Consider the following 13033-nt stretch of genomic DNA (forward strand, 5'->3'; position numbering starts at 1 on the left):
AGACTGCATATTAGACAGTTCTGCAGACGTTCAGTCATCAAACCTTTTACATACATATACTAAGAAGAGAAGAGATGAAGCTGTAAGAGCTTTATGGAAACCACAGTGCCACAGGCAATAACTAAAAACCTAGTTCAGGAGAAGATACTATGAAAAAAGTTAACTGCTTATGAATCTCTTACTTTAATTGTGTAGTATTTATCTATTCATAGATGAGAGTCTACTATATGGAAATTTTCAGGTTTTAAAAGCTTCACAAAGTTTTTAGAAGGTATTTCCACTCCTACCCCAGCTCATCAGGTAAGTCGACTTCATCTGCAGCCCTCCAGTCAAAATTCACTTTAAGCCACAACCAAAAACCAGTATTTGAGAAAGTTAAGGAGTGAAAAAGCAGAAACATATTAGAAGTTGCTACCTTAGAGGGAAGATTTTTTACTACTAGTGTAATGTGCAAACTTATGGCTGTTGAGGGAACCATACATCTGAATTTTCAAACTTCTGTGAGTTTAAAAGGTGAGCTGTAATGTTGCAATACAGCAGTTAAATGTAGTAAAAAGGATAAGAAAATTAAAAGAAAAAAAGACTTATATATTTATAATGGTAGTAAGGTATTATTCTCCTCTGAGATCACCTTTAAAAACCTGAGGGCAACCGTCTTAACTATAGACTAAGAATGCTAGCTGTATCTATTAAAATAGAGATTAGAAAGAGATATCATCTCCTTTTAAGACCTAAACTTTTACCACCTTCACTCTAGTTGTCTTAACAGATTAAGTCTGTGCATCTGATGGATCTTTGAGAAGGAGCATGAATCCCAATGAGTAAGAGACAGCAGAGATTCAGGAGCCATCATTGTAAAAGAAGCTGAGAAATAAAATGAAAATAAGTAGAAAAACATTACAATCACAATTCTGCAAAAAGATATTACTGGGTACTGTTAGTCTATCACAATACCAATTTGAAGCTGACAGGCATGTAGAGCCACCGATGCATCTCAGTATCTCAGATTCCTTCTCAACTCCGGGAGCTGCTGAGCTTACATAACTTGCAGGTCTTTTCAAGAGTCTCATGAATACAGAAATCCTCTGCTCAGACATTATAAGCCTTCTCCTGAACAGTTCTTAGAGTGACCCCTAAAGATATGAAGCTACAAAACACATACCAAAAACAAGAAACAAAACGACATCTACCACTTGAGACTTTTTACAAGCAGATACAGGAAATAAAAGGTGTATCTATTTCCTAACAACCTGGCCCAGAAGACAGAGAAAAAAAATTAAGTTGTTCTACCTTCTTTACCCCATTTGTTTTGCCAACTCTTCCTTGACTGATGGGACCTTAAAATTTGTGATGCCAGCCTCTAAATACTGTCCTACTGTAAATGACATGTGCCAGTAACACCAAAAACAACTGCTTTATGCCTATGGAATGCACTAGCAAAACAAGCATTTCTTTCACCAGGTACTTAAGAGTTTACTATTGCAGCTGAACTGGAGGCTCCAGACAGAAGGAAAAAGCAGTTAAAAGGAAACATTTACAAAAAAAATTTCTCTTAGGTAATGAAATTCTTCAGGTATAGCACCTCTATATGCATTCATATCGGTTGAGGTGTACAGCAAGGAATTGTGTTTCAATGCTTTTTGCCTTGGCAATAGCTACAGGTGCTTATTTGTCCCACCTCACCCATTCCATGCACAAACAAGGCAGCAGCTGCTATACAATCTCAAGTTTTTCCTCAGCGAGATTCCCCTATAGATGGAGGAACTAACTAACAGAACATAGAGCAATGTGATGAATTTCCATAAGGATAGTTGTCACCTCACAGAGCTCCCGCTGGGAACCAATCCTCTTATCATTTTAAGTGATCCAGACACAATATAGACAATTCCCAGCAGTACTTCATCCTACACATTCACAGGGCCATATATGAAGGCCCAGAAGACAAACTACAATATTTTTTTCCTCCACCAAAATTTTTTCTGCCTCCAGAGCTGCACACTGCTCAGCAAGCGGTCTGAGCTGCAGGAGGCCGAGCAGCAAACAGTATCAGCAAGGCGTGACCAAGGCACTCTTTAAGCAAGGCCACCGGGGCAGGCTGCACTCTTAACATGAGCAGTCGGTCCACACTAGTGGTCTCATCACATGCACCACAGCAAGCAATGACCCTACTGGAATCTCCTGGTACAGACAATTACAGCATCGAGTTTTCAGAAAAACCAGTGAGCTAAAAGAAAGCACAGACATACCTTTTTTTGCAGCTGAAAATAAAAAATCCTTCTGATATCCAGCATACACCCAATTTCATAACTGCATCAGCATGAAATTTAAAAAGGAAAACCAGACTAAGCCATTTCCTTACTGAGAATCCTTTATAAGATTTGTCTAGGGTAAAAGTTCATGAGGACAGATTGAATCATTCTCACCTCTTATCCCAAGACCACTGTAATTAGAAGCTGCATAAGCTGAAGAGACACTAAGTCGTACTGTTACAGACATTTTTTCTACTAGTTAAAATATTGGGGTTTATATTTTTGCAATGTTTTCCTTTGGTTCAGAAGTTTATTAATTACAGTAAGTACTTGCAACTTTTGAATATTACATGGAAATGAAGTAGTTGTGTAAGCTGTATCATAACCTTGTTTAATCATTTCATTTAAGGCACATTATGTATACATACTGTGTTCTATAGCGAAGAACATTAGATAGCACGTTCCTTCAAACTGGATTTCATAACAACTATGTGTCTACAGAATGCCATTAATTCTATTCATACTAATAACCCATTTTAAAAATAAATGCTAGAACGAAAAGGCCCAATAAATTAACTTCAAATTACAAAGAACGTCAATTCTCTTTGATTCACATGAAACAAGAATTGCCAGAAGCTGAAGCTATTTGGACTGGTGGGAAAGACTCATCCCATTTAAAATACGAAAAAAAAAAAAAACCACCACCACAAACAGAAAAACCCACCAAACCACCAAAACTTTTTAATGTTACTTGTGCAACTTAAATCTATTTCATTATTCTATTATTCACATTAATAGATATTTTCATCAATACATATTTAATTCCATTACATTAATAAAATAGTTTTAGGGCGTGTACTTAGCAATACTATGTGAGTAATCAGTCTTATAACAGGGTAACAGTTTTAGAAAAAGGTTAGACCAAATACAGTATATTTTTAGAAGTATATGGGATTTGCCTATACAGCGTTTGCTCTCATCCCAATTTTGAAGTTGTCCAAAGAGAAACATTTCAAAGACAAAGTGCATTATCTGTTCGGCAACCTGATTAAAAAAAAAAGTGTGAACCTGCACACACCTGATCCTAGCACTGAAAGCTCTGCCTGCCATGGGAATAAAGGTTCATACTATATACTTTCATCTTTCCACAGCAGACAAAACTTAAGTTCTTAACCCATAACTTTACAACTTTACTACTTAATCACTGGTGGAATGTTTTATTTTAACTGTCATTTTGCCTCTTGGCACATAAAGTCAGTTTCTTAAAGAAAAAAAAAAAAAAAAAACCACACACACACACAAAACCAAGAAAAAACAACCCTTCAGAAAGAAGGGGAACCTGATTATGAACAAAACCAGGATATCATAATCACACATAAGACGACCCTACTTCACTTCGTCTCATATTATAAATCTTATCAAAACAGAAGAGGAAATTTGGAATATATTTTACCAAGTTTATAAACAGTGCAATAATTTCTCTTCATGGTCCTATTACCTTCAAGAAAAGGTTAAAACAAGTGTTTTCACACCATAACTAAATAACTAAATGTTTTCCTAATACTACCAACACAGGAAAAGGGGGACTGTAAGTATTAGATTATAATGAAATAAAGACTAACTTCTGCTAAGTGCTAAGTATCATAAGCTAGGAAGAGTGTCCGGGGAATAACTTGATGAATTAAAATACCTCTTCTACATGAGAATTATCCAAGTGGGACTGTTAAAATTTTGACATTAAAAACTTAACTATAATGCTGGAAGACTACAAAAAATTTTATTAGCTACTCCAAAAATTATCCCTCTGAAGTAAGGCCTCAAAGTCCTATTGTAAAATAATAAATAATTAAATATCCCCAATTCTTTATGGGCCCTGAACAACCTGCTTCAAAACTAATTTCATAATTGAAGTGTTAGAAAGAAACACTCTAGAATAAAAAAAATTCTTTTAATTAATACACAGAACTTTATTATGATGTTCAAGGAAGACTCTCTTACAAAAAGGTATATGAAATTGGCAGTAAACTAACATTTTATGCTGAAATGGAAGAGTAGGAAAGTTCGGATTTAAAGCTTTTCATAATGCTACCTTAGCAAGCTGCATAAGAATCAGTAACAAGAAGAATAATGATTTTGAAGTTACTGACTGCTTAAGAGTTAAATTACATTTCAAAACACATCAAGAAAAATATAATTGCTTCTAGGGAGCTAAACACTTGTATTATTAATTTCCTAACACTGGCTGTTATTACAAACCAATTACAGACTTGTAATTACACCTGTGAAAATCTGGAAAGTTTCAGGTCAGAAAAGGCTTCTCCTCTTACATGTAATGGAGGCAAGAACATTTAAAGTCCCTACTTTCCTGATAATAACCAAAAGAGACCAAAAAGCTTCCATGAATGGCACAAAGTAAAGCAGAAAATGAAGACTGCTCAACATAAAGACAAAGCTGCTCTCTCGATTTCAGGTAATAACCAACAGCAGATTGCCATATATGGAAACTAATTTAAGTATTGACCTAAAATCATCTTTTTTATTAGCTAATATTCAATTGATGCATTCTTACCAAGCTTCAGGCAACAAGAAAGAATATTCATGTGGTGAAGTAGTCTCTGGAAAATTGGAGAGAATTGCTTGTCTGTGTGGAAGTAAAGCTGATCCATGAAAAGTGAACAAAATTTCCAGGGCTCTGACGTTGCTTTCCTAAAGAACAAAACATTAAGTTGCAGAACTAGGTTAAGACTGATTGAAGCTGAAAATAAGCAAGAAATGTAAGCTCAGGTCATGCAATAAACATGTAATTTTAAAATTTTGTTTAGCAATAAAGAAAATTCTCAGGGTCACTGTGTTTATTTATTTACAATCAAACAAATACATCCCCTGCCTCTTAAGTTTCCATTGAGATTCAACTAAGTTCAAAGGGGGGAAAAAATGCACTGAAGTGAAAACAGCAATACCAAAACAAAATTACATTCTAGCAAAATAAATATTAATACCCGGGCATAAGTTCTTGCCGAAAGTACAATATTCTGATTTCTGAACTTCTTGAAGAATTCACCATCATAGTACTGTTCAGCTGCATGAGGCCCTCCAAGGATTTCCTTTAAAACAAAAAGAAAACCCAAAACTTACAAAAATATGTTTTTTATGCAAGATTGACAATAGCATCAAAAGCCTAACATGTTTCTTTATCTTAGGATGATTAAGTATGAGATATATGTGGAAAAGCATGCTGCTGTTTATTTGTTTCAGTATGAAAAACACAGACGCATTTTTGATTGATAAGCTAAGACAACTCTCTGCCTTCTTTTAATTAGGGTTTATACAACATTGAGCCATGTAAAGTTAGAGTTAAAAACTAAGCAAAATACAGTTTGACATGACATGCCAAAAACTGTACTCCATGACCTTACAGAAGTCAAACAGGTTCGTTAGAGAATCTGAATAGAACTTGCTAATTAGACTGACAGATGGAAATAATAGTAATCCTGAATAAACTCCACATCCCATGCTGTTGCATAACTTAATTCCCTGTGGACACAGTATGTGCAAAGCAGGCTTTTGCCCAACTATACCTCTTAACAGTAGAAGCCAGCCATTTGCAACAGTGAAGTAGGAGAAACACGGCAGCTAGAACAGAAAACAGCTTACATTTCTCAAGTGAGAAACTGTAGCTTTTCAAGACTACAAACATTAATGCTACTATATACATATAAAAAATTGTGATGTTGTGATGAAAAACTTACAGGAATACCTATGGAACGAGAACTTAAAAGAACTGTAGCCAATTACCAAGTGTCCTCACCTCATAGGTTTCAAGGCGATCAAGGTAAGTTAACAGCTTCAGCCTGCTACGGCAGAGTTCTTTTTGTTCCAGTGTCAGCCTGTGTTCAAAACAGGAATTTTCATGCTTGCAACTGATGCTGTACATCATGTGCATATGAAGACAACAGTTACACATTTTAATGACTTTGTGCACTGGAATATATCAAGATATTAAGAAAACTGAGAACTTTGACACAATATAACATCAATTAAAATTTAAACCACTTTCCTATTTGGAATAACATACACAAGAGTAGTTCCGTTCTTGCAACTGTGTAGTTATAATAAACCTGTAATTCTGAATAAAACATGGCCTAACATTTCATTTACTTTGAGAAGTTTACTGATAATAGCAGTTCTTGACGCTTCTTGGCCTCTTTTTCCTTTCTAGTATCCATTTCTTCATCTGGTGACAAAAAGTCTTCATAGGGAATTTCAATGTCCACCTCTCCCGGTAAGATAAATCTGGAAGACACCATCACCACGATCAATGTTGAGAAAAAACAACAACAAAAAGATATGACAAACTAATTTTGAATAAACGTACTAACGCAGGTTTCTGTTTATGTCTTGACTAAAAATTTAAACTGTAACAGAAAATTATAATACTGAGTTTTGCTGACACTCATGACAAGCCAAGAAGCAGCAGCATCTCGTTTCCACCTCCTCCCTCAAACAAACAAAAAACCAAGCCACCAACCACACAGCTATGATGATTGATAAAAGTTTCTAAATTCCACGGGTAGCACTGGGATTGGCAGAAGCTCTACAGCATACAATGGTAACAGATGAAGATGCATGAGGAAGAACAGCCTCTTCTATTTCTACCACCAGGACCTGACTACTGAAAAGAATTCTCTCTGCATGCATTACCCCACTGACCCACTGCATTTTGTTTTGTCCCCACTTGAACAACAAAAGATCATTACAACAATTAAGACATACAACAGAACACATTTATAGGGGTAGCTACAGCTTCCAGAAGATGCAAGAAACAGATTCTCACAGAAAAATAGTAACATCAGAAGTTCTCTATGATGAAGAAAATAAAGGGCATCCAGAGAAGAGGGAAAATGCAGTAAAAAAACAGAGATTTTACCTTTCTAAAAGGTAAAGTGAGAATAGGTACCTTGTGAACATCTTTAGACTAGTTTGATTCAAAGCATTACCTTTCTTTATGTCCTGCAAAAGCATCTTAACATTTTCATTAGTCGTCAATTTAAAAAAAGGTACCAAATTATCAGAAAAGACTCCATACACGATTCTTCACAAAGAAAACAACAACAAAAAAAACTCTTCCCAAACCTGCCACCATCTTCTCCTTTTCCTATGGCCACAAGAGCCTCCAAGTCTGTGCCTTTCAAGCCATACTGAAGGAGCTTCTTAGCAGCATCCACATTGTCTGGAACTCTTTCCAAGCACTCGTGAAGAACCCATGCACGCTTCTTAATTTTGCTCTGTCCAAGAACAAGAGCGTAGACACAATGTTATCTGCTTCAATTCAAAGCAATGAAGTTAGATGTTAAAAAAAAAAAAAAAAAAAAATTGTATCTTCTAATGTGTTTCTTCCACCTAAGTAAATGTCAAGGTAACCTGATGACTGACTACATGAACCAGCAAAAAAAAAAAAAGAAGTGAAAAGCAAAAACCCTCATTCCCTCAGAGTACGTATGGCAGAAAAGGGCACAGAAATATCAAATGATTTCACAGAACTTTCACAACAACTGAAACAGAAGTTACTTGTATTCCCTAATTAGTATCACTTCTCCTTACACTAAATAAAATGTGATGTTTTAGGGCTAAAATGCTCTTGTTATAAACCAAGTGTATCCCCACAATAGCACTAGACTAATTTTCAGTATCAACCTCTTCACATACCAATAGGATTCCATGACAGGAAGGACACACCTTACCATTGGCCTTATCTGCTGATCTTCAGTTGATACTACATAACACATGGAGAATGATACTTGTAAAAATCTGATTTTGACATTCAATTAATATCTGACTTAAAAAAAACCAAAAATTAGATTATATTTCTCTTGATCTCTTGGAAGACTTTACCCAATAGCACCATTAGTTTGTGCATCTTTGACAACGCTCATCTGCTGAGTTTGCAAGTCTTTCTTCCAACCCAAAACACCCCACAATGGGTTCTACTGAAAAGCAGTGGTTACAGGTAGCAGAGTTAACTGTAAATTTTGTTATTCAAACTTTGCCATATAGCTACTGATACCAACTTCACCTTCCTATTTAATTTTCTAAAATACTTGGAAGTTATTTAAACACTTTATATTTCCAATTATTATTATTCATTTGCTAGGCAACAATCTACTGCTGCATGCAGGGGAAAGATTACACCAGAGAAAGCAAGTTGCTATTAAAAGAAATTAGAAGATACTTGAAAAGAAAGATTTCCATTAGCTTCCAAGGCTCTGGATCAGGCCTTCAGTAAAATTAACAAGATCATACTCTGACATGAAATAGAATTTGCTAGACAGCTCTCCAAACTGCCACCAATTTATGTTGTATAAATTAGAACACAATTGAGAATTCAATTTCTGTAAAGATAACACAGCCATTCTGATAAGAAAGCCTAAATGTCACAAAAACAAACCCACCAAATAGTCTTGAATTGAAGCGACGTTAACAGCCGACTTCCTCCACTGCCTTTGATACACAAGATCAGAATCAAGGCCATATGCTTGAGCCAAAGACAAAGCTTCCCCATACTCTTCATTATCAATCTAAAACGAAAACACATGAAAATGAAAGTAATCCGATTTCTATATTAAACAATCAATTATTAATTCTGTGTATTGAAATAGGTAGAGGGATAATTACTGTGTGTATGCTTAAGCAGGTAGGAAAGATAACGGGTCAAGGTACAGATGAGTGAGACTCAGATGTGATGGACACCTCCAGAAAATCAGATACTTCCTCACGAAGAAGGAAGAAGCTATTTAGGTAACCAGCACGACATCAGCACTCCCTGGAAACTCTAACAGCTACAAAATGGGCTAGTTTACCATCAGAACAATTGAAATGGCAGAGACAAAGTCCTGTCTAGAGTAATTGTAAAAACTAAGAAGTATCTGTTCTTTGTTAAGAGTGACTCACAGGCCTAAATAAAGCTGATTACGAGAGATATGACTTTTCCTTCTGTACTTACTTTTCTCTGGTACAGCTCCTCTGGAGTTGTGGATCTCAAACTGACAAGGCGGAAATTTTTTGTAATAGTACGTGGACGTTTCCGAGGAGGAGCAAATCGTTCCATTTCTGTCACAAAGTACAGGCCTTGCTTTAGGTAGGTGAAGTATCTGTCCTTAGCAGAAGCTTCATCATCTGACTCAGAGTCATCTTCTCCCTCATCTTCATCACCAGGCCTGCTCTCCAAGCGTAGTCTTTTTGGAACAAGCTTTATCTCGCACTGCACAGAAAAAAAATTTTACAGGTAGAATATGAAGCATCCACCTACTCCATCTCAACTAGTTTGGTGAGAACTGGGGTACACCTCCACTTCCAGTACTTCAACTTTCAGAATAAACATCCTTCCTCCCCTTCTCCTTTAAACCCTTTATTTCTCTGCTTGCTTAGTATATTCCACAAACCCTGACTCGATCTGACTCCTAGATATGAAGCTTCATCCCTTACCTCCTGAAGCAAGGGTGAAGGCTTCTTAATAGTAATCTACTATTAAACTACATGTCCTATACCACCCTGGACAATACAGAACTATGGAGACATCTTAGGACACTGTTATATAGCTTGCTGCAGTGTACAGCAATGTTTTCAACTCTCAGCTATCCAAAGCAAGGTTTTCTGTATGCTAGTCACTGGCTAGATCTGATTTCCAGAATAAAACGAATCATTCCAAAACATACAAGCAAGCTTTGGTACATACTGAGATATTCCGATAATTATTATTTTAAACTATTTTATACTAAAGACCTATTTCAGTGTAAGCCTTAGGAAACAGTCATTTTCTTCATTTCAATGAAAATTCCTGGTTATCTTCTTACCCATAATTATGTTCTACTCCCTCTTGGAATCGTACTGAAAATCAACCAAGAAAGATCTCTTATGTGGCTTGGTCTTGACTTAATGTGTTTCTCATTTCTCTTAAATACATTGCCCCTGTAAGGGTCATCTGTTTCAAAATGGAAGAGGCACGCTTGCACTATTCTTCAAATGCACTAACATACAAAGCAGTGAAAACTGTCGACAGATCCTGCAGCAAGATTCCTCTCATTAAGACTCAGCCTTCTAGGAGTTTTGCATCTACTCTAAAAGTTACCTAACAGTTAAGTTTTTATTAAGACAGTTGAATTGCAGCAAGTTCAGAATTTCCGTGCAACATCTACCTAGAGATAGATACAACAACAAATCACTTTTCCTGTCAGTAATAAATTTTTAAACCATACCACACACACACACACAACACCCTTAGGATTACATATAGAAAAGCAAACAGTTTCTACTGCATTCCAAAAAGGTACCTGCCTGTGCACATTCCTCACCTCCAGACTTAGAAATCCTCCATCGTGAGCTGAAGTGACCTGAGGAGAACTCTCGAACCATTCACATGATTTTCCCAGCAAGTTTCTTAACGTCTTGACTGATGACACAGTCAATGCACCAGAGCAGCGAGCCAGGATGACAGAATTATCTGCCCACCAATTTACATCTATCAACGGGTAATAGGATTCTTTATCTAAATTAAACAAATAAGAAAGCACCATACAAAGAAAGACAGCTTTAAACATCAGATAAGAACAGAAGTAACTTCAGTTATTAAAAGATTTCATCTGATGGCCCAATTTAACAAATATTATTGCATATGCATCCTTGGCTTACCACGTATTTTAGACCAATTATACTTTACTAAATCAGTTCTGCATTAACGAAAACTGTTGAGGGAAAAAAACAATTTTTGTCTTAATTTCTTTTAATATTATTTGGTAAAAGAATTCATAGTGTTCAGATTTATTTACACAAAACATGAAAAATTTTAGGTATTTGATAAAGATCTGTTTCAATATTTCCCAGGTCATCCTTAAGCAAGTCTCCCTGGCTACGAATATAATACTAACAAAAATCAGAAAAGGTTACACTGTTTTTGAGGGCAAGTGACAACCATGAACAAGGTTTCTGAAACAGCCCAGAAGATGAGGTTAAGACTAAAAACAAAAAAGCAAGAGTCACCACAACTGAAGAGGGAAGCTGTGTTACTTCTAAGATTATTTTGATTACAGTAACTGGATGTTGGCACAAAATGTTCACCAGAGAGTTAGCTCAATTTGTTCACTACACTGTCATTTCCCACCTCTCTGATGAAAACCACCTTTCCCCAAACAGGACTGAGAAACAGATCAGCTTATCACCTTTCTGCCACTTCAGTGCTTAGTCAGCACCTGTGAAGGTCAGATGCATCAACCCAAAGACAGAATCACTGAGAAAAATAGTACAAAGAAATGGGGGGGGGGGGGTGTGTGTGTGTAATAATACAGATGCAAGCAGTAGTGAATGGATCATGGAACAGCTATTGATCCCTGCACTCTTGGAAGAGCCATGCAATAACCAGGTGAAAAATAGCTGCACACAGTGGCTTCAATTTTGGGAAAAGAACAAAGGCTGACATGAGGCAAAACCAGTCAGAAGAAACAAAGCCCATTTGTTTCAGAATTTTAACCTTATCTCTACAAAGTACATTAGCTTTCAATATTTATTAGACATTCGTAGAAAGAAAAGGTAAGTTCAGTTTTTTAGACTGTAGGCTCTAATAACATGTTACCTATGATATGATGTAGTGGCTTCTGATATAAGGTAAGACATCTACTGATTATTCTTCATTCCAGAGTCATAATCACATGATTAATAGAAGTCCTGTACTAAAACAAGTATCTTCTTTTTTATGATTATGAATACAAAAGAATTACTAAGAGAGGATTTTAAAAAGAAAACAAACCCCACAAACCCACACCACTACTGTGACACTCATTTAGCTACGCCATGCTACAAATTCAAATCATACATACAATTTTGGCAACTATTCTAACTGAGATTTAAATAAGCCATTTCGGATCTTAGTATATTTGTGTAAATACTTTTAACTACAAAGTGGTATAAAATAATGATCTAACTGAACCACGTACCTTTTATTTTCTTTCTTTTTTCACTAGAGAGTCTCCAGTCCGGGTTGATCTCATCATAACCTGGCTAAAACATAGAGGGCAAGAGGAATAAAGGATTATATGCAAGTCTTTGTAAACACAGACAAACTGTATTTACTTTGCTGCTTACCCACTCATTTTTTCAATAAAAACACTCCTACATAAATTCAAACTTTTCCTGAACATAAAACATACAGCTGCTATGATGACACTGTACTCATCTCTAAACAGTTAAATTGAAACAAAAACATAGGAAAACAGACCACTGGATTCCTAAAACACCATATTAGAAAACAAGAATATAATCAGACCTGGCCTAGTCAGCATTAAATAGGTTTCTGAAATAAAGGCTCTCCAGCACTTGGAATCCCACCAAGCATTTGTTTTTCAGGTCTATACATAGGACAGCAAGCATATAAAAGAAGCATCTCCAAAACAGTCCTCCTGTTTGCTCTGTGTACTGCTCCCGAGTACCAGCCCAGTACAGTGCAGTATGTATTTCCTCTGGTTATTTCCATAACTATAAAACCCCTTTCAAGACTAGTGCAGCAAGGGAACCAGCATCATTTTGATGATGCACTGCAGCATTTAGTATTAGTAAGCTGTCGCTGTGGGGTTTTTTTGAACTTTATTTGGTAATGTTAGAATACATGAGAACTACACAACCACAGATGACCGTAATCCTACCCTAGCTGCAGGTAGATTATACAGTTCAGACAACCGAAGCAGTTTTGGGTCATACAAAGGTGATTTTCAGGCTTAGTTTTTTAGTAGAAAGAGAGG

The 13033-nt window shown here is 36.1% G+C and overlaps 1 protein-coding gene across 1 annotated transcript in view; it reads right to left on the reverse strand.

Moving 5' to 3' along the window:
• Positions 1-13033, reverse strand: part of NBAS (NBAS subunit of NRZ tethering complex) — a 187540-nt gene that overhangs the window by 145274 nt on the left and 29233 nt on the right. The window contains exons 13-21 of the mRNA XM_064448069.1: positions 12233-12296; positions 10598-10791; positions 9250-9507; positions 8699-8824; positions 7383-7534; positions 6408-6542; positions 6058-6136; positions 5249-5353; positions 4819-4955 (exon numbers count right to left, since the gene is read on the reverse strand). Of these exons, the coding sequence (XP_064304139.1) occupies positions 4819-4955; positions 5249-5353; positions 6058-6136; positions 6408-6542; positions 7383-7534; positions 8699-8824; positions 9250-9507; positions 10598-10791; positions 12233-12296 (1250 nt within the window). The remainder of the gene's footprint in view (positions 1-4818; positions 4956-5248; positions 5354-6057; positions 6137-6407; positions 6543-7382; positions 7535-8698; positions 8825-9249; positions 9508-10597; positions 10792-12232; positions 12297-13033) is intronic.

The sequence above is a fragment of the Phalacrocorax carbo genome, chromosome 3, assembly GCF_963921805.1.
Source record: "Phalacrocorax carbo chromosome 3, bPhaCar2.1, whole genome shotgun sequence".
In the NCBI taxonomy this organism is placed as follows: domain Eukaryota; kingdom Metazoa; phylum Chordata; class Aves; order Suliformes; family Phalacrocoracidae; genus Phalacrocorax; species Phalacrocorax carbo.